The 25,211-nt window shown below is 34.9% G+C and overlaps 1 protein-coding gene across 1 annotated transcript in view; it reads right to left on the bottom strand.

Annotated features, from left to right (window-relative positions):
• Positions 6,796 to 25,211, bottom strand: part of CYLC1 (cylicin 1) — a 115,041-nt gene continuing 96,625 nt past the window's right edge. Inside the window, exon 7 of the mRNA XM_021079847.1 lies at positions 6,796 to 6,828. Within this exon, the coding sequence (XP_020935506.1) occupies positions 6,796 to 6,828 (33 nt within the window). The remainder of the gene's footprint in view (positions 6,829 to 25,211) is intronic.

The raw sequence follows: 25,211 nt of genomic DNA, 5'->3' as shown, positions 1-25,211 counted from the left end.
GAAAATGTTGAAAGGATATAGGAAAAAGCAACAAATAACATACAAGGGAACCCCAATAAGGTTATCAGTTGATTTTTCAGTGGAAACTGCAGTCCAGAAGGGAGTGGCATACTTAAAGTGATGAAGGGGGAAAAAAAAAACTACAACCAAAAACACTCTACCAACCAAGGCTCTCATTCAGGCTTGACAGAGAAATCAAAAGCTTTACAAACAAGTAAAAGCTAAGAAAATTCAGTACTACCAAAGCAACTTTTCAAAAAAGGCTAAAGGAACTTCTCTAAGGGAAAAGAAGAAGTGACAACCTCAAACAAGATAAAGGCAAACATAGTAAAAGTAGGAAATCATCCGCACATAATTATGATATCAAAACCAGCAATCATGAGAAGAGGAGAGTACAAATGCAGGATATTGGAACCAGAAACGTAAAACAAACTTGTATATATATAGACTCCTATATTGAAATGCGGGGAGCCGAGAAAATGCAGGGACTCAAAAAAGGACCTTGCCTGATGGCAGAAAAACCTGAAGGCAGGTTCCTAACCAAGAAAAGGAGCTCACCTGAACAGTACAAGCCAAAGGTGGGCTTCTGGTCAAGATAAAAGCTCACCTGAATGGTGCATGCCGAAGGTGGGCCTCTGGTCAGGATAAAAGCCTGCCTGCACGGTACAAGCCAAGGGCAGGCCTCAGGTTACATAGCTCTCATTTTGATGTTGATGGGGAAGAATTGGGGCTTTCCTGGGAAAACAATTTCCGTGTTTGTGCCAGAGAACATGGATTGTTTCTCGGGTGACCTAGTCTTTCCTGTTGTTTTATTTGTTATTCGGTTTTCCTCAGTCTTTCCTGATTATTTACTTATTATTCTTATTTCCCATTCTTATTTTCCTGTGGTGATTTGTGATTTAACAAAATTACAACAATAATATAATAAGAATTTCATCCTGAAGGACTTTCCCCTATTTAAATCCAACTTAGTTAATACATAGTGTTTATCTACTAACTAGCTACAGTAAACGTTAGAGTTAGGATTTTAATGATGTTCATAGAAGTTAGACATATATTATTCTTGATCAAAAGAAACCCAGCTGTGAGTTTTGTCCTTGATTTTAGAAGCTTCTAAGCGGTAGCTAATTAAGTTGATTTATATTTTCTTATACTGTCTTCCTGCCATAACGCTTAAAGATATACATTGGTCTAAAAACAAGATTTGTAAATGCAAAATTCTTGTGTCCATGACCTCTTCAACTTGTGGAGACTTGATGGTCATGGGATGATTTGTACCGAGTCTCCTCCTTTCCACATGATGTATTGTACCTAATTGCCCTTAAATTGTACTCACTAAATGTAGTTAAAACAAAGATCTTAGAACATGATGTATAGCTGCTGTACCGTGTAAAAGTTAACCAATGTATCTTTAACACTATGATGTAATCTATAGTTAGAAACCGTCTATATAATCTACCACTTAATGCCAATAAAATTTGAGCAGTCCAGCGCCCTGAAAGAAGGGACAAAGAGGCTGTCTCCATATGTACATTCGCCGATGCCATGTCCCTCTCCTATCAGGAAAAAAGTGTACACTCCCTGGCCGCCAGAGCTGGCCTCTGGCATTGAAAGGTTATAGTAACTGCAAACCTAAAAATACAATAGACATATATACAAAGAAGACAGCAAGATGGACACAAAAGACATGAAAAGATGCTCAACAATGCTGATTATTAGAGAAATGCAAATCAAAACTACTATGAGCTATCACCTCATACCAGTCAGAATGGCCATCATCAACATGTTTACAAACCATAAATGCTGGATAGGGTGCAGAGAAAAGGGAATCTCCCCTATACTGCTGGTGAGATGTAAATTGGTACAACCTCTATGGAAAACAGTGTGGAGGCTCTTCAAAATATTAAAAAATAGAATTACCATATAATCCTGAAATCCCACACTTGGGCCTCCATCCAGAGAAAACCATAATTCTAAATGGCACATGCACCCCTAAGTTCATATTAGCACTATTCACAATCGCCAACATAAATAACACACCTAAAAGTCCTTTGACAGAGGAAAGGATAAAGAAGATGTGGCAAATACATACAATGGAATAGTACTCAGCCATAAAAATAATGAAATAACACCATTTGCATTAACATGGATTGACTTAGAAATTGTGATTCTAAATAAGTTAGAAAAAGATAAACGTCATATGATATCACTAAAGTATACAAATGATCTTCTTTGAAGAAGAGAAACAGACTCACAAGACATTGAAAATAAACCTATGGTTACCAAAGAGGACATGTTGGGGGAGGGATGGATTGGGAGTTTGTATTGACATATGGATACTGAGGTATATGGAATAATTGGCCAATAGGGAAATGCTGTATATCACAGGAAACTCTAACCAATATGGTATGATAATCTATATGGGAAAATAATCTGAAAAAAGAATGTCTGTGAGTCTATTTCAGGTTTGTAAATAAGTTTGTTTCATTTTTTTAAAGATTCCATATACAAGTGATTTCATACAATATTTGTCTTTCTCTGACATATCACTTAGTATGATAATCTCTTTAATGCTGTAAATGGCATATATATATAGCACAAAGATTACATATATAGATATGATACACAATACAGATTAAAAAGAATATTCATCTTCCTTAATAGATTCTTAAAATCACTAAGGCCACTTTAACTGAGTCTTGATTTTGCCCTTATACCAGGTCATATTTGTGTTGAGCAGAAAAGAGGCTAAAATAGAGTCAACCCATCTTCCATTGATAAACCCTAAGTTGAGTAGAAATCTTTTTTTATTGTCTGCTGTTGTTTTTCACTTTGATTAGTTTTCCCATAGAAATAGAACAAGACATAATAAGCAATGTGCTTAATAAATATAGAAATAAACATATTGTCTAAGAAAAATGAAGTATATGCATTAAATCATAAACTTCTGTATGATATTTTGTCTTCAATAGGAAAAATACATATGCCCAGAAACCAAGGGATATACTCAAGAGTGGCCTCATTTACCATCACTTCCATGACTTACTGGGGGGCCTATTCTTGTTGTATTCACTCTGGTCACTGCACATTCATAGGTCCTGATCCCAAAAGATGGGCATATTCTTGCCAGGGAATATTTCAACAGTATCCATTGAAATACACATTATGGATGCTACCAGGGAACTTTGGATGAAATTGTTATGCCTAGATGCCAACTGTTATGAAGAAGAATTACTATCTTGACAAAGGTAATTTAACCTGATGAGCAGGAGGAGGTAGAACTACTTTTAACTCTAAGAGAACGAATGAATATCTGTGGAAGCCTCATGATCCACTTGGGAATCTCTGGATACTCCTTTGCCCAATTTTATTTGTGAATAGAATTTGAGGAGGGTATGGGTATGATACTAGAGGCTTATTGCCTTCAGGAATTAAGTTTGGGATTATACTGTTATGTTAGGCAACAAAACCTCTCTGTAATAGCTGAGGATGAGTGTAATTTAGAATGAATAGTGTAGGAGGCCCACAAATTGTGGCACTAAGACACATCACACTGATGGAGGCTATAGTTTTTCCATTATCTCTTCTGTTTTATTTTATTTTTATAACAGTTTCAAAAAATAATTATAATTAATTTACTATGTTGTGTTAGTTTGAAGTGTACAGCACTTGATTATTTCCTTCTTATTAGAAGATATATGGTTCCCTGTGCTATAGAATTGGTTCTTGTTTGTTATTTATTTTCTACATAGTGGTGTGTATATGTTAATACCAAACTCCTAATTTATCTCTCCCTCTACCCTTGGTATCCACTTTGGTAACCATAAGTTTTTTTTTTTTTGTCTGTGAGTCTATTTCAGGTTTGTAAATAAGTTCATTTGTTTAATTTTTTAAAGATTCCATATACAAGTGATTTCATAAAATATTTGTCTTTCTCTGGTTTACATCACTTAGTATGATAATCTCTTTAATGCTGTAAATGGCATTAGTTCATTATTTTTTATGGCTAATATTCCATCATGTATAAATATTACATCTCCTTTATCTGGCTAATATTCCATCATGTATAAATATTACATCTCCTTTATCCACTAATCTGTCAGTGGGACATTTAGGTGGATTCCATGTCTTGACTATTGTAAATAATGCTGCTATGAATATTGAGGTGCATGTAATTTTTTGAATTAGAGTTTAGAGTTTTCTCTGGATATATGCTTAGGAGTGGGATTGCATGATAACATGGTAACTCTAGTTTCAGTTTTTTGAGGAATCCCTATACAGTTCTCCATAGTGGCTGTACCAATTTACATTCTCATTAACAGTGTAGGAAGGTTCCCCCTTTCTTTGCACCCTTTCTAGCATTTATTATTTGTAGAATGTTTGGTGATGGCCATTCTAATTGGTGTGAGGTGATAACTTATTTTAGTTTTGATTTGCATTTCTCTAATAATTAGTGATGCTGAACATTTTTCATGTGCCTATTAGCTATCTGTATGTCTTCTTTGTATATAAAATACATTATCGTTTCTCTTTTAAATTTTCCTGAGGAGAAGCAGTCCAGGGGAAATTTTGGCTATTGAATATGGATGGAGAAGTGGATCTTTATAGTGAGAGTCATGGGAATTTGTTGCTGAGATATCACTTGAAGAGAGATCAAGATGTGAGGCATGTAATCACCTGATGCTTTCTAGCTGCTGCAAATTTGAGATCCACCAATGTGCAAGCTGGGGTCAAACTCTCAGTAGTAATTGAGCACCATGTTGGTACTAAGGCCAGGATATTCCTGCTCAATGCAGAGGTCCATGCTCCACATTGGCCTGTTTGTGGCTTTCTTTGAGGTACAGAGGAAGGTGAGGCTCTTCCTATTCAGGTCTCCTTTCTTTCCTTTCTACTTTTACAGGAGTCAGAACTACATGTAGTCTGAAGATTCTCCCCAGCTATTTCTCTTCCCTTTTTCCTTTACGCCTCATCAGTATTTTTCTTAGTAATTCTTTTATACTTCTAATTACATTTTAGCTTTTGAATCCTGGAGGATACCTGGGACTTCAGGTGGAGAAAGCCAGAGTGACATTTAAGGTGGAGGGTGAGCAGAGTAGTTGCCATTTATTGACAATTTTAAAAGTATTTTATCAACCAGCATGGCTCTCTCCTTGCATATTATATGAAGAGCAGTATTGGGTCTAAACTTCATTCCTGTCCCTCATATATTTTTTTCCAAACAATATTCCTCCTTTATGAGTTATTATTACTTTATTTGGCATCCTTTCAGTGTTTCTTGATATTCATTCATTCACATATATTTATATATATTCATTCTCTCTCCCTCTTTTAGAAAAATACTATAGTTCATACGAAATATACTCTCCTCTGTACCTTGATATTTTTCACTTAAATTTATACTGGACATCTTTCCATCTTACTGCATAGAGCACTTCCTTATTCTTTTTCACATTCACATGATTTTTCACTGTGGAGAAGTAGTATTATATATTCAACCAACTGATTATTTACAGATGATTGGGCTGTTTCAAAACTTTGTATTTACAATGTTTCAATTAAAAACCTTTTATTCATCATTTAAGTCATGTGTAAGGCTATCAAACATGCTAAAATGATACTTCATTAAAAATTGTATCTGGAATACAGTAATTTTTAGAGTAAATGGAAGTCCATATTACAATAAAAAGGCAGAAAGCAGACTGGGTGATGCAAAAGAGGTGGCCAAATTTATATCTATCTATAATTCTATCTAGTTTGAATTGAGTATTTGTGTCCTCTCAAAATTTATATGTTAAAATCCTAATGCCCAATATTATGGTATTAGGGTGTGAGCCTAATACCTCAAAAGTAGGACCTTTGAGAGGTGCTTTTGGAGGATAGTGCCCCCATGGATGGGATTAGTACTTTTATAAAAATACCTCACAGAACTCCCTAGTCTACTTCCACTATGTTAGGACACAGTGAGCGAGGCCATCTATGAACAAGAAGGTGGGCTCTCACCATACACTGTATCTTCTTGTGCCTTTATCTTGGACTCTCCAGTTTCCAAAAGTGTGAGAAATAAATTTCAGTTGTTGACAAGCTACCCAGTTTTGATATTTTTGTTGTAGCAGCCTGAACTGGCTAAGAGCCTCTATCTCTATGTATGGATGTATGAATGTACATATGTATGTATGTATGTATCATCTATCTATCTATCTTCTTTCTTTCTACATTCCATTCCTCTCTCAAGAAAGAATACAACAAGCATATTTATGGAAATTTATAAAATGATTGATACATTTATACTATTCTTCTAGGGATACTTTCAGTTTATCATTAAATAAAGTAATAAATTAATAAAAATGTCTAAAGTTTATGGTTGCATTTGGAACTCTGTATATATATGTGGGAAGTGGGTATTACTACCCACATATAGCCCCATATTTCTTTTAATAATGGGAACGATATGGTTCCATAAATTCTCTGTTTATTTTTGTAAAAAAGAAATTTAACAGAAAATGATAAAAGAATCCCAAAGGATATTGCTGAGTTTAACCTAAACATAAAATGACTTTCAAAGTGAAGTGGTGTAAAATCCTGCTGTATTTTGGTTTGAGCAGTTCAGGCTTTTAGTAAATAAAGCACACACCTCTATAAATCACCTTTATAAGTTACATGTAAAAAATAAGTTCATGGTACTCACGGAAGACTTGTTTTTATTTATTACAGTTCCACAGTACAAATGCTCATTTGAGAGTAGCTAGTGTTAACTGTGGTAAGGCCATTCTGTGGAATGAAGTGATCAGTTGTTCTCTAAAGCAGCTTGCGAATCCACTTTGCTTCAGGCTGAGGAATAAAGTAGAAAAAATTAAAATACAAAGTAAAAATGTATTTTCCTACTAATTATTGGGAGTTACAGCTGTGTAAAGACCACCATGAAACACAGAATGACATAGGCAGAAGGGAACTTGGATATTATTTTTATTTTTTATTAAAAAGGGAGCCCCCTGGACTCCATCTCAGATGTACCAAGTAAAAGCCTGAGATGGAGTCAACAATGTGCATGTTCAAACACCAATGTCCAGTGAAAGACGGAGTATTGAATCGTAGTCCAACTACAAGCATTTGTGTAGAAACTAAGTCCTAGGCAATGTTACATTAGGAATCTAAGATTTCATAACTATTTTAATGTACTAGAACTTCAAAAATTGATGCTGTAAAAATATAAAATACATTTAAAATATAGATAATATCTCCAAATTCTACCACACTAATATAAATATTTTCACATTTGCATATTTCTTTCTACTCATTGTCCACAAAAATGCATATTTTTGCTTAGCTGTAGTTACACCCAACTTCTTTCTCTTAGCATTATGGTATAAACTTTTCCCTCTAATTCTCAAATTTTCATAATGAGTATTTCAACTAATGCGTGCTATTCTTGCTTTATATTTTACTAAACTACCCTCATAATTTTATACATTAGGCTTAATTTCAAGGTTTTTTTCTTATAGACAATATTACAATCTTCTTTATGCCTAGACATTTTTCCTTCTGCTGATTTTTTACTGCAATATATTCCTATTAATGGGATTACTGAGTCAGAAAGTATTGTCCCATATGTGACTCTTCTTACATAATCAATATAGATCCAGAGGAAGTTTTATGCTGTCCCGCCTTTGTCATCAGAAGTGAATTAATGTAGCACTGTTCCTGAATCATCAACAGATTTCAGTAACATATATATAATCTCTATGTAAGATATCTTGCATACATAATACATATAAAATTTTTATTTATTTATATAATTTAGATACATATTTTTACTGCATTATTAGATGAGAAATTATCTCATAAGGTTGCTTTGATTACTAACCATGGTTAATATTTTTTCATGATTTTGTTTCTAATATTTATTTCTCCTGTATAAATTATTTGTTCCTAATTATTATAGGATCTTGATTTTATTCTTAGAAATGCGTGCCTTAAAACTAACACAGTTGATTCACCATTCAGCATTCTTTTCTACATCATGATGCTTCCCCAGTAATTGGGATGAAGTATTAACTGGATCTAGTCTTAAATACAGGTGGAACAACTTCTGTTTATATATTGTGATTTGAGAGAGGCACTAGAAATGCCATTTTATAAAGCATTCCACATTACCTTAAATCCAAACATTTGAAATGCATTCATTTATATTTTATATTTAAGATCTCTAAAAACCTAGATTAAACTATATTTAATACCAGAAGGATAACTGCTATGGACTCAATGTTTATGTCCCCTTAAAAATTCATATTTCAAAGCTCTAATCCCAAATATGATTATATTTGGAAGTAGGACCTTAAGGAGATTTTTTGGTTTAGGTGATGTAGTAAGGGTGGATCCCCAATGATGAGATTGGTGCCCTTATAGGGAAATGAAGAGAGCAGAGCTCTCTTTGCCATGTGAGGATACAGCAAGAAGGTGACATCTATAAGCCAGGAATACGTTCTTCACCAAAACCCAACCATATTTGCCTCCTGATCAAGGACTTCTAGCCTCCACGCCTGTGAGAAGTAAGTGTTGTTTAAGCCACCCAGTTTATAATATTTTCTATAATAGCCTGAATTAGGACAGTAATAAAAACAAAACTTGTAATACCTCAATAGGGAATTAACTTGACAATTCAAGGAATAGTAGTTTTTTCTATACAGAAAACAGTTTTGGGAACGTTCAGTAAATTGAACATTGCATAAGGAAGCAGATAGTGGAATTAGAGTTTATTCTTGACAGTCAGAGGTCAGCAAAAAGACATCTAAACTAAGGGTGAATGAGGGGAATGGGGGTAGACTAGTTGCATGCTTAGAGCACAGCAAAGCAACAGTATACCAAACAGTTATATAACTGGCAAAAATAAATCTTTTGAAGCTATCTGAGTTTTTAAAAAATCAAAGAAGACATCATGGAACAAATCAGTGCTTTGTTCATCTTTCTTCAATTTAGTTTATAGTTGAATATTTTTTTAAAAAAATTATAGTGGTATCATAGTTTTCTACTGCTGTTTTAATGCCTGTAAGACTTTTAATATGCTTACTATACCATTTGCCAACACTCTGTCCCTCCCATCATCTACTTTGTCTGGCTTCTGGTCTGGAAATTTTGTTTCATCCCTCAGTAATGTCATCTTTTAATGTAATATTCTTACAATCACAATGCAATTTCATTGCCTGGCTCTACTGTCAACTAGTTGGACATTTTGGATAGAAACTTCCCACACTCTCTCTACCTTTCAAAATCTTTCTTATCTTTCATGACCCAGATCAAATATCACTTTTGTTGACTGAGAAAATTTATTCATGAACTGGGCACACTAAAAATTCATACTACTTAGTGCTATATGGATTCTTAGAAGTGTCCAGCAATTCTTTCATTCATTTCTTGCTAATTCTCTAATAAATGATGTTAATTTACTTATAAAATAAATATTGGGGGCCAGCCACTCCCTTTGGCATATTAGTAAATAAAACAAAGTTTTGTTCTTGCAAATTCATGGAATAAAGTAGATAAGATGAGAATTAGCATTCAGGAATGTGTATTGTTGCAACTTTAAATAGTGTGGTTAGATTAACCTCATTGAAAAATTGGCATTTGAACAAATATTTGAAAGAGAGAATTAGCCACATGGAAGTCTGAGGAAATAGCATTCTAGGTAAATAAATGGACAAGTGCAAAAGACCTAGATAATATTCCTGGTATGTTTGGAAGGATGCCAATGTGGCTTCATCAGATTAATGAAAAAGAAAAAAAATGAGATCAGAGAGAATAAATAGCAAGCCAGATTAACTAATACTTATTGGCAATTGTAAGCATTTTGACATTCATTCTGTGTGAAATGGTGAAGTATTAGAGTTGTTGTTATTGTTTGTTGTTGTTTTCAAGTTTGTTTCTCTTAGGTTTAATTTAACGTTGGTAATTCTAAACATATATTTAAATCAACTTTATTGATTAAATTCATGTTCACTTAACTGTATCTATTTTAATTGTACAACTTACTAAATTATGAAAGATATATATATATATATATATATATATATATATATATATATATTATGAAGACCTAAGATTCTAGTTTTCAAGAATAAGGTAGGTAAGGAAAAATATAAAGGTGGAATGGAATGTTTATATGATATTTTGAATGTTTCTATTCTCAGGGAGGACTAGTTTTTTTTCTTTTTTCTTTTTAAGGCTGCACCTTTGGCATATGGAAGTTCCAGGGCTGGGGTTGAATCAGAACTGCAGCTGAGGCTTACAGCCACAGCAACACCAGATTTGAGCCACATCTATGACCTAAGCTGCAGCTTGTGGCAATGCTCCATGAATATGCATAACACAATATCAGATGCTATACTTGTTATTCTATATACTTCATTTTCCTATAAAGAATGTCTTTTTAATGTCCTATTTTATACTTGAGGAAAATAATGTTCCAAGTGATTAAGAAAATTGCCCCCAAAGTGTCCTGCTACTAAGCAGTAGAGTAAGGATTCAAATCAAAGCTCTCTGACTCCCAAACTGTAGGTAATAGTCATTAAATTATCCAACATGCATGGCACTTCCTACTTTAAAACAACTTTAGATATTTGGGGGGAGCTTAAGAAATCTCCTTTTTTACACATTTCAGTGGGAGATAACCTCATTTATCAAAATGCTCAGAGTTTTGGAGTTGATGGCCATTTATTATTTAATGAGGAGTAGTTTGGGGGATTTTTTAGCTCTTGTTCAAAACTACCTTATGGAGAAGATAATTTTCACCAATATATAAAGGCAAAAATAAAATAAATTACTGATATATTTGACTATATAAAATATAACTTTTTGCACAGTGAAATAAACAATAAAAAATCAATAGACATATGAGAGTTGTGGGCAATCCAACAAAGGCAGATGAAGAATTAATTTCCAAATACATAAAGATTATTTCATAAATTGATAAAATAGCTATAAATAACTTAGAAAAATGAACAGAGGATACAAGGAAAAATTATGAAATGATTAAATTCAAGAGAACATAAATCATTCAAATGTTCAAAATCAATAGTAGTCAGTGAAATGCAAATTAAATTATCAATGAAGTATTTTTCTACTCATTAGAGTGGCAAAAGGAAGAAATGCAACATTTATTGCTCAATGGGATGCAGAGAAGTATATATTATTTTATTTCCTTTAAAGAGCAAAAAAATCTCAATCTCTCTCCTGTTCTGTGCACCACTCCTCACATTCACCTATCCCCTCACCCCATGTGGTGTGTGTGTGTGTGTGTGTGTGTGTGTGTGTGTGTGTGTGTCTGTTTATTTTTGTTTGAAGATTTGGCATTATAAACAGAATCTTGGAAAAAGTATGGGATGACACATAGTAGCTTGTTGATAAGTATTACCTAGGGAAGAGATTAGGAGGTAGCAATGGATGAAAGTAGATAAGTAGAGTGAGGAGAAAGCAAAATTAAATGATTGAAGTAAAACAAATCTAGAAAGTATAATACCCCACCATGTAAAATTATGTTTGTGTTTTCATAAATACACAGGAAATAAAAATAAAATAAAAATAATAGTATTAGATATATGTCTAATGACTTATAAGGATGCCTGGGATAACATAAACTGATAAAGTTATTAAGTACTGCATATGCATGATTTTATTTCATTCAAAACAATTTATCTATATATCAGGTTAGATGTGCTTGCAAGTAGGAGAGAATGATATAAATTTAAAAGTGACAACTAGTTGCAAACATTGGTTACAAAAGGATGCAAGTGTAAGGAAAGTTGAGTGGAGGAATGAGCATAAGGATTTAAATTATTTTCTTTACATATTTTGTATTTTTTCAGGTATAATAAGTTTGTGTTGCTTTTGTTACTAAAATATATATATATAAAGAAAAAAGTTAATAATACAGAAAGAAAATCTATAAGGAAATATTGGATTTATTTATTTATTTATTTGGCTGCATCCTCAGCATATGGAATTTCCCAGGCCAGGGATCAAACCTGTGCCACAACAGTGACCTGAGAGAAAGCTGGATCCTTAACATGCTGTGCCACAAGGGAACCCCAGGAAACATTGTCTTTAAATGACATTAAACAAGATGAACTTAACTGATCTATACAGAGCATTCCATGCAAAAGTAATGAAATACATATGATTCTCAAATGCACATGGAACACTTCCAAGGACAACTCACGTTAGGCCACAAAACAAGTCTTAATAAGTCTAAGAAGAATGGATTCATATCAAACATCTTTTCCAACCATGGTGACATGAAACTAAAAATAAATTACAAGAAACCTGGAAAATTCACAGATATGTGCAGATTAAACAACATGCTACTGAACAAGAAATGTTTCAAAGAAGAAATGAAAAAAGAAATAAAAATATACCTTGAGACAAGTAAAAATGGAATAACAACTTACCAAAACATATGGAATTCAGTAAAAGCAGTTCTAAGGAGAAAGTTAATAATGATAAATGCCTGCCTCAAGAAAAAATAAAACTTAAATAAACACCAACTCTGCACTGCAAGGAACAAGAAAAACAAGAACAAACTAAGCTCGAAGTTAAAATATTGGTAGTAATAACAAAGATCAGAAAAGAAATAAATGAAATAGAAATAAAAAGAACAGAAGAAATCAGTGAAACTATGTTGCCACAGCTCAAGGCAACACCAAATTCTTATCCCACTGAACAAGGCCAATTATCAAATCCACATCCTCATGGATTCTAGTCAGGTTTGCAACCTGCTGAGCTATAACAGGAACTCCAGAAAAGACAAATCTTTGCTAAACTCACTAAGAAGACAAGAGAGAGGATTCAAATAAATAAAATTAGAAAGAAAGAGGAGATGTTAACAACAGATACAATAGGAATGCAGGCAATCATAAATCTATAAATAATTACACAACAAATTGTACAACTTAGAAAAAATAGAGAACCCCCAAAACACATGACATACCAAGACTGAATCATGAAGAAATAGAATATCTGAACAGACAGTAAGCAAATTAAATCAGTAATAACAAAACCCTCAACAAATTTCAGGATTAGGTGGCTTCCCTGTTGACTTCAACCAAGTATTTAAAGAATAATTAATACCAATCCTCTCTAACTCTTCCCCCCCCAAAAATAGAGGATGTAACACTGCCAAATTTATTTTATGAGGCCAGCATTACTTTGATATCAAAAAATCACATGATAATACCCAAGAAAAGTGACCAATATCCCTGAAGAACCTATATGAAAAATCTTCAATAAAATATTAGCAAACTGAATTCAACAATACATTTAAAGGACTGTATACCATGATCAAGTGTGATTTATCACTGGGATGGATGGATGGTTCAACATCTCCAAATCAATCAATATGATATATCACATTCACAAAATAAAAGATTAAAAACATGATCATTTCAAGAGATGCAGAAAAATCACTTGCAAAATTCAATAATTATTTATAACAAAAGCTCTCAATAAAATGATATATAAGGAATGTACATCAACATAATAAAAGCCATATATGAGAAACCCACAGCTAACATATTTTTGAATGATATAAAACTGAAAGGAATTCCTATGAGATCAGGGGAAAAAAGGTTGCTCACTCTCACCATTTTATTCAACATGGTATCAGATATCCTCGCCAGAGAAGTTATGAAAGAAAAGGAAAAGTCATTGGAATCAGAAAAGAAGTGAAACTGTCATTATCTGGAGATGACTTGATATTTTATATGGAAAACCTTAAAGAAAATGGTGACAACTAAAAAATAGTTTCAGTAAAGCTGCAGGATATAAAATACATATGCAAAAAACTGTTGTATTTTTTTCTACACTAATAATAAACTAATGGAAAGATAAGAAAATTCCATTTACAGTTGCAATAAAAAATATAGTACCTAGAAATAAAATTAACCAGGGAGTTGAAAGACTTGCTCACTGTAAACCATAAGACATTGACAACAGGAACTGAAAAAAAAAATAGAGAGCTATTTCATGCTCATGGATTTAAAGAATTAATTTTGTTGAAATAAATTTACTTTCCAAAGGAATCTGAAGATTCATGCACACTTTATCAAAATTCCAGTGATTTTTTAACTGAACAAAATTAAAAATCCTAAACTTTGTATAGACCATTTTAGACCCCAAATAAGAAGAACAGTTATGAGAGAGAAGAACAAAGCTGGATGCACCATGCTCCTTGATTTAAAACTATATTACTAAAATACAGCAATCAAAAGAGTGTGGTTTTTGACTACATGGATTACAGATGGAGTACTACATGGATTACTACATGGCAGAGTAGAACTATTTGAGGTCACCTCCTTTCATGAAAATAACAAATTCACAATTAAATGCTGCATAATCATTGACAAAAAAGGCTGGAACCTAGCAAAAAGACATTCACCTAAAGACAAAGAAGAAGCCACAATAAGATGGTAGAAGGGGAATATTTGTAATATAATCAAATCCCATAACCACTGGGTGAATCAATCACAAACTGGAAAATAATTATAAAACAGAGGTTTTCCCATATGAGTGAAAGTTCCAAAATTTATGACAGATTCCCCAGTCTGGATGCCTGGAATTGGGAGGAAGAGCCCCCTGAGCTTTTGGCATTGAAGGACAAAGAAGTTTGAGTTCAGGTGCTCCTCAGGGCTGGTAGAAACAGAGACTCTGCTCATGAAGGGCTCACAGAAGTTTTCACATGTGCTGAGTCCCAGGGAAAGGCAGGTTCTACATTAGACTCTGGGCCAGACTCACTTGCAAGTCTTGAAGGGTCTGCTGGGGAGGTAGGAGTTGGCTATGGCTCACTGTGGGGGAAGGAGGCAGGAGGAGCTGGCCCATGAATATCATCAGAGTGAGCTCCTCTAGAGGCTGCCATTTGGGAAAGTTACAGCCTCACCCAAAAGCCTGCAGACTTCAGTGCTGAGAAGCCCCTGGCCAAACTACCAACAAGGTGGGAACACGGACCCACCCATCATTAGAAAGGCTGCCTAAAGTCATACAAGTGATACCTCTAATCATACCACTAGACATGGCCCTGCCCACCACAGGGATGAGACCCAGTTCTATCCATGAGTGGACAGGCACAAGTGCCTCCTGCACAAGGCTATGAAACAACTTCACCCACCAGGGGGCAGACACTAGAAGCAAGAAGGACCACAGCCTGCAGCCTGCAGAAAGGAGACCGTAGACCAAAAAAAAAAAAAAAAAAAAAAAAAAAAAAAAAAAATAGATAAAATGAAATGGCAGAGAAATGTATTACTGAAGAAGGTAAAAGACGAAATCCTAGAAGACCTAAGTGAAGTAGAGATAAGCAACCTATGTGAAAATAATTCAGAGATATGATATTATGGATGAACCAAGATAATAAAAAAATGAGGCACAGATCAAGAAATTACAAGAAAGAAATAACAAAGAAATAAGAGATTTAAAGGAAAAAACCCCAGAGATGAATGAAATGAAAAATACACTAGAAGGAATCAATAGTAGAAGAATGAATAAGTGACATGGAAGACAAATTTGTGGGAATCACTACTGTGGAACAGAATTTTAAAAAAGAATGAAAAGAAGGATGGTTTAATAGGCCTCTGGGACAACATTAAATGCATCAACATTCATGTTAGAAGGGTCCCAGAAGAAGAGTGAGAGAAAGGGTCAGAGAAAATATTTGAAGAGCTAATAATGAAAAACTTCTCTAACTTCAAAAGGGAAATCTTTACTAATATCCAGGAAGCACAGAAAGTCCCATAGAAGATAAACTCAGGGAGGAATCACCAAAACATATGTTAATCAAGTTCATCAAAATTAAAAATAAAATATTAAAGGCAACATGAAAAAGCAATAAACTACATGCCATGGAACCCACATAAGGTTATCAGCTAATATTTTTAGCAGAAACTCTGCATGCCACAAAGGACTTGTGTAATGTAGTTGAAGTAATGAAAGGGAAAAAAAAAAACTATAATCAAAAATACTTTACCCTGCAAGGCTCTTATTCAGATTCAATAAAAGTCAAAAAATTTACAGACAATCAAAGGCTAAGAGAATTCAGCACCACCAAAACAGCTTCACAACAACTGATAAAGACGTCTCCAGTTGGAAAAGAAAACACCACACCTAGAAACAAGAAAATTACTAATGGGAAATCTCACAGGTAAAGATAAACATATAGTAAAGACAGGAAATCAACTACAAATGACTTGATATCAAAACCAGAAATCACGAGGAGCATATGAATGCAGGATATTGGGAAAATATTTGAAATTAAGAGAGCAGCAACTAAACTTAAAACATATATATATATATACATACATACATTTCTATATCAAAGCCTCATGGGAACTGCAAACCTAAAATTCACAACAGATACAGAAATTTTGAAAAAGCAATCCAAGGGTGCAGGCAAGATGGTGGAAGAGTAAGAGGTCCTGATCACACTCTCCCACAAACACATTAAAAAAAACACATCTGCATGTAAAACAACTTGCACAGAACATCAGCTGAATGCTGGCAGAAGGACATAAACCTCCAAAAAGGGCAAGAAACTCTTGATATAACTGGGTAGAACAAAAGAAAAAAGAGAGAGAGGATGGGACTAGCATTCCCGAGAGGGAGCTGTGAAGGAGAAAAGGAACTCACACTCTGGCAAGCCACCTTACCAACAGAAAGATCAGCAGAGTTGGAGAAATCTCAAAGACAACAAGAAAAGCACAGCTTCAGGTCTGAGAATGGAAAAGCAGAGTGAGAGACTCACAGATCATCTGAACCACTGGCACAACAGACACCACAGCCTGAGATACTTGGGTGGTGGCTGGACACTGAGACTTAGGCTCCAGAGGTCAGTCCCTGGGAATGGGCTGGGATTGGCAGTTTGGAGACAGCCTAAGGGGCTAAAGAGCAGTGCACCATGAGTGGAGGGAGTGATACGCTAAGGGCTGAGGAGTGCTAGCCCGCTGTGGACTGGGTGTCTCCCGCAGCAAGAAGCTGCTTGCTAGCCCACAGCAGACTGTACCTGCAGGTGGCTGGAGCAAACCACCACAGTTATCCCTGACTCCAGAGGTGAGTGTGGCCCACTGGCACTTAGGGTATCTGAAAAAAAAATCACTTGTAGTCCCAATCACTTCAGAGGACATCACAGAGAAGGACACTACAACAGAATACAACCTGATGTTGCTCTTGCTCCCCCGGGAGCACACCAGCCCTGCAGCTGCCAATGCCAAACACACTGGGCAATGCCCAGACTCTTGATTACTGCCTCTTCCCAGGAACCTGCAACTAAGAGCACTTTGTGCAGCACATCTTGTGGGAGCTAAGCAGGTTGAGGTGCTTCTTGCATGATTTACAGGTGGCAGTGGCAAACAACTGCAGTTATCTCTGGCTGCAGAGGTGGCAGTGGCCCGACACCACTAGGGGTTGGTGAACAGGCACCCTTTGCAGCCCCAGTCACTTCAAGGGCATCACAGAGGAAGGCACTGTGACCGAGTACCACCTGTTGGTGCTCTTGCACCCTTGGAAACCAAACGGCCCTGCTCCTATCACTGCTGAATGTTCAGAGTCATACCCATACACCAGATCTCTGTCACTTCCCAGGACCCTGAAACTAGGAAAAGACTGTGCAGCACCCCCTATGTGGGCTAGGTGAAACAGATCACTTCATGCATGGTCTACAGGTAGTGGAGGCAAAACACTGCAGTTATCACTGATGCTAGAAATGGCCATGGCCTGCTCCCATTATGGGTCCCTGAATAGGCACCACCTGGGGTTCCAATAACCTCAGAGGAGGGCATTGCAATCAAACACAAGCTGTTGTTGTTCTCAATCCCCTGGGAACTCACATACCCTGCTCCTGCTACTGCCAAATACTCTGGTCACCTTGTAGATCCCACTAGAGGTCATTACCACTTCCAAGGCCCCTGAAACTAGGAGTAGCTTGTGCTTCTGTTGAGAGCCCAACAAAGAGGCACTGACTGCTGGCCCTACCCATTGCCTCCTCTCTGAAAACACACTGAGTATCCTGGGGATAGCAGCCTCCTTACACCAAAGAAACAGTAATGATTCAAACTCCCACACCAAAAATAAATAGTAACCCACTCCCAAAATACAAAGGGATATACTTGCATAGAAATAGCTTTACAAGACTACAGTTTGGCTTCCCCAAATTCACAGAAAAAGAAAAACACAAGCAAGATGAAGAAGCTCAGAAAACATTCCCACTTAAAGCAAGAGGATAATTCACCTTAAGCAGTCAAAAATGAAACAGAACTCTGCAGTTTCACAGACTGAGTTCAAAAGGGAGTAGTGAAAATACTGAAGGAATTAAGAGAAGATATGAACAGTAATGTAGATTCCCTCAGAAAGGAATAAGAAAACATAATGAGGAGCCAAGAAAAACTAGAAAATTAATTTGCAGTGATGCGAACTGAGCTAAGGGCAGTAAAAACCAGAATGAATAATGCAGAGGAATGAATTAGTGATGTGGATTATAGAATAATGGAAATCACCCAAAAAAGACAGTAGACAGAAAACCAAATGAAAAAAACATGAAAGCAATATAAGAGACCTACAGGATAATATAAAGCAGGACAATATACACAAAATTAGGAATTCCAGAAGGAGAGGAAAAATAAAAAGGAATTGAAAATATATTTGAATAAATTATGGCTGAAAACTGTCCAAATCTAAAGCATACTGATATCAAGATACAGGAAGCACAGAGGGCCCCAAACACTTTGAACCCACACAGGCCCACACCAAGGCATATTATGAAAAAAGTGGCAAAAGTTAAAAATAAAGAGAGGATTCTAAAGTAGCAAGAGAAAAGAAAAGCATTATAAGGGAATCCCCATTAGGCTATCAGCTGATTTCTCTACAGAAACACAACAGACCAGAAGGGAGTGGAAATATATATTTAAAGTGCTGAAAGGAAAAAATCTGCAACCTAGAATACTTTATCCAACCAGAATATGATTTAAAATAGAAGGAGGAATAAAGAATTTCTCCAACAAACAAAAGCTAAAAGAGTACAGCAATACAAAACCCATTCTAAAAGAAAAACTGAAAAGTCCTCTCTAAATTAAAAAAAAAAAAAAAAGAGAGGAAGAAATATGGTGGAGGAAACCACAATTGCAAAGCAGTCACTTAAATAAGCTAGCATACATATCTAAACATGAAGATATTTTTAAAAAGAGACATCAAAATCATACAATTTTGGCAAGGGAAGTAAAAAATATAGATTCTTTTTCTTTTTAATGATGTGTGTGAACCTATATGACTATCAGGCTAAAGAAAGCAGATACAGGAAGGGACTAACATCCTTAAAACAGGGCAATCACAAATCAAAATCAAACACTACATTCACGAAAAATGAAAAGTATTCAAGAATAAAATAAATGGAAACCATCCAACCAAGAAAAGAAATTAGAAACATAGAATCAACTGGAAAACAAGATTTAAAATAACAATAAATAAACAACTATCAATAATCACCTTAAATGTCAATGGACTAAATGCTTCAATCAAAAGACACAGAGTGTCTGAGTGGATAAAAAGGCAAAAACCTTCAATATGCTGCCTACAAGAAACTCACCTTAGGACAAAGGACACATATAGATTGAAAGTGAGGGGATGGTAAAAAATATTTCATGCCAATGGACAAAACAGGATAGCAGGAGGTGCAATACTCATATCAGACAAAATAGATTTTAAAATGAAGGCCATAAAGAAAGACGAAGAAGGACACTATTTAATGTTTAAAGGATCCATTCAAGAAGAGGATATTACAATCATCAATATATATGTCCCTAATATAGGAGCACCCAGATACCTCCAACAAATACTAACAGACATAAAAGGAGAAATTGATGGGATTACAATCATAGTAGGAGACTGTAATACCCCACTTGCAAAAATGGACAGATCCTCTAGACAGAAAACCAATAAGGCAAGAGAGATCCCAAAGGACACAATAGAAAAGTTAGATTTCATTGACATTTTCAGGACATTACATCCAAAAATATCAGAATACAAATTCTTCTCAAGTGTTCATGGAACATTCTCAAGAATGGATCACATATTGGGGCACAAAACTAATTTTAACAAATTTAAGAATATAGAAATTATATCAAGTATCTTCTCTGACCACGATGGCATGAAACTAGAAATCAAACACAGGAAGATAAATGAGAAAAAAACCTATTGCATGGAGACAAAATAACATGCTACTAAAAAACAAATGGGTCAATGAGGAAATCAATAAGGAAATTAAAAAATACCTGGAAACAAATGACAATGAAGAAACAACCACTCAAAATATATGGGATGCCACAAAAGCAGTGCTCAGAGGGAAGTTCATACCACTACAGGTCTTACTCAGGAAAAATCCACATGATCATCTCAAGTAGATGCAGAAAAAGCATTTGACAAAGTCCAACATCCATTTATGATAAAAATTTTCACCAAAGTGGGTATAGAGGGAATATTCATTAACATAATCAAAGCTATTTATGGCAAACCCACAGCAAATACAATACTCAATGGAGAAAAACTGAAGGCCTTCCCACTAAAATCTGGAACAAGGCAGGGATGCCCACTCTCATTAATGCTATTTAACATAGTTCTATAAGTCCTAGCCACAGCAATCAGACAAACAAAAGAAATAAAAGGCATCCAAATAGGAAGAGTATATGTAGATGATATGATACTATTTATAGAAAACCCTAAGGACTGAACCCAAAAACTACTTGAACTGATCAACAAATTCAGCAAAGTAGCAGGATATAAGATTAACATTCAGAAGTCAGTCGCATTTCTGTATACTGACAAGGAAATATTTGAAAAGGAATATGGAAATATAATGCCTTTTAAAATTGCACCCCTCAAAATCAAATACCTGGGAATACACCTCACCAAGGAGGCAAAGAACCTATATGCCAAGAAGTATAAAACAGTAATCAAGGAAATTAAGGAAGAGGTAAAGAAATGGAAAGATATTCCATGCTCCTGGGTTGGAACAATTAATATTGTAAAAATGGCCATACTACCCAAAACAATCTACAGATTCAATGCAATGCCTATCAAATTACCCATGACATGTTTCACAGAACTAGAACAAACAATCCAAAAATTTATATGGAATCACAAAAGACCCAGAATTGCCAAAGCAATCCTGAGGAACAAAAACTGGGCAGGAGACATCACTCTCCCAGACCTCAAGCAATATTCCAAAGCCACAGTCATCAAGACACTGTGGTACTGGTACCAAAACAGATGGACAGACCAATGGAACAGCATAAAAACCCAGAAATAAACCCTGACTCCTATGGTCAATCTTTTACAAAGGAGGCAAGAACATAAAATGGGAAAAAGTCTTTTCAGCAAGTGGTGCTGGGAATTCTAGACAGCCACATGTAAATCAATGAAATTTGAACACACTCTAACATCATGCACCAAAATAATCTCAAAATGGCTGAAAGACTTAAATATAAGACAAGATATCATCAAACTCCTGGAAGATAATATAGGAAAATAATTCTCTGACATCCACTTTACAAATGTTTTCTCAGGCCAGTTTCCCATAGCAACAGAAATAAAAGCAAAAACAAACCAATGGGACCTATTCAAACTGAAAGCTTTGGCACAGCATAGAAACCAAAAAGAAAAGAAAAAGACAACTGACAGAATGGGAGAAAATATTATCAAATGATGCAAATGACAAGAGCTTAATTCCGCATATTCATTGCAGCTCTATTCACAACAGCCAAGACACGGAAACAACCAAAATGTCCATCAATAGATGATTGGATTAGGAAGATGTGGTATGTATACACAATGGAATACTATTCAGTCATAAAAAAGAACAAAGTAATGTCATTTGCAGCAACATGGTTGGTACTAGAGGCTCTCATACTGAGTGAAGTAAGTCAGCAAGAGAAAGACAAATACCATATGATAGCACTTAAATCTGGAATCTAATATATGGCACAAAGGAACCTTTCTAAATAAAATAAATCATGGACTTGGAAAATAGACTTGTGGTTACCCGGGGGTAGGAGGAGGGATTGGGATGGACTGGGAGTTTGGGATTAATAGATGCACACTATTGCCTTCAGGATGCATTAATGATGAGATCCTGCTGTGTAGCACTGGGAACTATGTCTAGTCACTTATGATGGAACACCATAATGTGAGAAAAAAGAATGTATACATGTATGTGTAACTGAGTCACCATGCTGTACAGTAGAAAAAAATAAGAAAATAAAATAGAAAGCAATCCAAACACAACACTAAAACGAGGCATGAATTCACATGAGACGAGAACAAAGAGGAATGGAAGGACAAAACCTACAAAATACATATGAGTGAATTAAATGCTCTAACCAAAAGACATACCCTGGCTGAATAGATACCAAAACTAGAGCTCTATAAATGCTGTTTAAAAGAGGTCCACCTCAGATTTATGGACACATATAGAGTGAAAGTGAGAGGATGGAAAGTATTCCAAGTAAATGGAAATCAAAATAAACCTGGAGTAGCAATACTCATATACACATATCAGATAAAATAGATTTTAACATAAATATGGTTACAACAGTCAAAGAAGGACACTACATAACGATCAAAGGATTTATCCAAGAAGAAGATGCAACAACTAGAAATATATTATGTACCCAACATATAAGCACAAAAATATATAAGGCAACTGCTAACATCTATAAAAGGAGAAATCAACAGTAGCACAATAATTGTGGGGGCATTTAAAACCTCACTTACATCAATGGCCAGATCATCTATACAGAAATTAAATAAGGAAACACAGGTATTAAATGATGCATTAGACTGGATCAACTTAATGGATTATTATAGAACATTCCATCAGAAAGTGACAGAAGACACTTTCTTCTCAAGTGCATATAGAACATTCTCCACAATAGATCATGGGCTGGGCCACAAATCAAGCCTTGGTAAATTTAAGAAAATTGATATCATTTACAGCATATTTCTGACTATAACGCTATAAGAAAAGAAATCAACTACAAGGAAAAAACCTACAAAATGCACAAAAAGTGGGTCTAAACGATGTGCTATTAAAGAACCAAAGGATGCCTGAAGAAATCAAAGAGGAAATGAAAAAAAAATAGAGAGACAAATGGCAATGAAAACACAGTAATTCAAAACTTATGGGACACAGCAAAAACGAAATAAGACAGAATTATATAGGAATACAATAAGACCTCAGGAAACAAGAAAAATTTCAAATAAGCAACCTAAAACAACTAGAGAAAGAAGAACAAACAAAACACAAAATTAGTAGAGGGAAAGAAATCATAAAAATCAGAGCAAAAATAAGTAAGATAGAGAAAAAGGAAACAATAGAGAAGAAAAGATAGACTGCTGTGGCCTGGGTCACCTCAGAAGCATGGGTTTGATCTCCAGCTCAATGCAGTGGGTTAAGGATCCAGCATTGCTGAAGCTCTGGTGTAGGTTGCAGCAATGCATGGATTCAATTCCTGGCCCAGTAATTTCCATATGCCATGGAGGTGGCAAAAAAAGAAAGAGAAGGCTCAAATCAATAAAATTAGAGAAGGAAAAGGATAAATTACAACTGGCACCATAGAAATACAAATGGCCATAAAAGCCTACTACAAGGAACAAGAAGTCAATAAAAAGTACAACCTAGAAGAAATAGGCAAATTCTTAAAAAGGTACAACCTACAAAGCCTGAACCAGGAGGAAACAGAAAATATGAATAGAACAATCACAAGAACTGAAATGGAAACTGAGACTTAGAATAAACAAAAGTCCAGAACAGGATATTTTCACAGGTGAATTCTATCAAACATTTAGAGAATCCTTCTGAAACTATTCCCCAAAAATCAAAATGGAAACTCCCAAACTCATTCTATGAGGCCACCATTACCCTGATACAATAACTAGAAGAGGGTACCACAAAAAAAAGGAAATTACAGGCCAAATATACTAATGAACATAGATGTAAAATCTTCAACAAAATACTAGCAAATGGAATCCAACAAATCATTAAAAGGATCATACACCATGATTGAGTGGGTTTGTCCAAAGAATACAAGGATATTTCAACATCCGGAGGTCAATTTTTGTGATACACCACATTAACACACTTAAGAATAAAAATCATATGGTCATTTCAATAGACACAGAAAAAGCTTTTGACAAAATTTGACACCCATTTATGACAAAAAAACTCTCCAGGAAATTGGCATAAAGGGAAACTACCTCAACATAATAAAGGCCATACATGACACACCCACAGCTAAGGTAATACTCAGTGGTAAAAAGATAAATGCATCTCCTCTAAGATCAGGAAAAAGAAAAGGATATCCACTCTTGCCACTGTTATTCAGCATAGTTCTGGAAGTCTTAGTCATGGTAATCAGAAAAGAAAAATAAATAGAAAGAAACCAAATTGAAAAAAGAAAATTAAAATGGTCACTCTTTGCAGATAACATGATACTATACATAGAAAAACCTAAAAATGCTACAGAAAACTGTTAGAATTCATCAGTGAATTTAGCAAAGTTGTAGGATAAAAAATTAATTCACAGAAATCTCATATTCTCAAACTAACAATGAAAGTCAGAAAGAGAAATTTAAGGAAACAATCTCATTTACCATCACATCAAAAATAATAAAATACCTAGGAATAAACCTAAGGAGGCAAAAGGCCTGTACTCTGAAAACTATAACATGTTGATGAAAGAAATTGAAGATGACACAAATAGAAAGATATAACATGTTCTTGAGTTGGAAAAATCAGTGTTGTAAAATGTCTATACTAATCAAGGCAATCTACAGATTCAATGAAATCCCTATCAAATTCTCAATGACTTTTTTGATACAACTAGAAAAAAATTCTAAAATTTGTATGGAAACACAAAAAATCTCAAATATTCAAAGCAATCTTGGAGAGAAAAAAAGGAAGTGAACAAATAAGGATCCCTTATTTCATATTATACTACAAAGATACAGTCATCAAAACAATATAGCACTGGCACAAAAACAGAAGTGTAGCTCAATGGAGCAGGACAGAAATCCCAGAGACAAACCTGCAAGCCTATGGTAAGCTAATCTATGACAAAAGAGGCAAGAATATATGATGGGGAAAAAACAATCTCTTCAATTAATGGTGCAGGGAAAATTGTACAGCTACATGTACA

The sequence above is a fragment of the Sus scrofa genome, chromosome X, assembly GCF_000003025.6.
Source record: "Sus scrofa isolate TJ Tabasco breed Duroc chromosome X, Sscrofa11.1, whole genome shotgun sequence".
In the NCBI taxonomy this organism is placed as follows: domain Eukaryota; kingdom Metazoa; phylum Chordata; class Mammalia; order Artiodactyla; family Suidae; genus Sus; species Sus scrofa.
The sequence above is the reverse complement of the archived record's forward strand: the minus strand, read 5'-3'. Positions and strand labels throughout refer to the sequence as shown.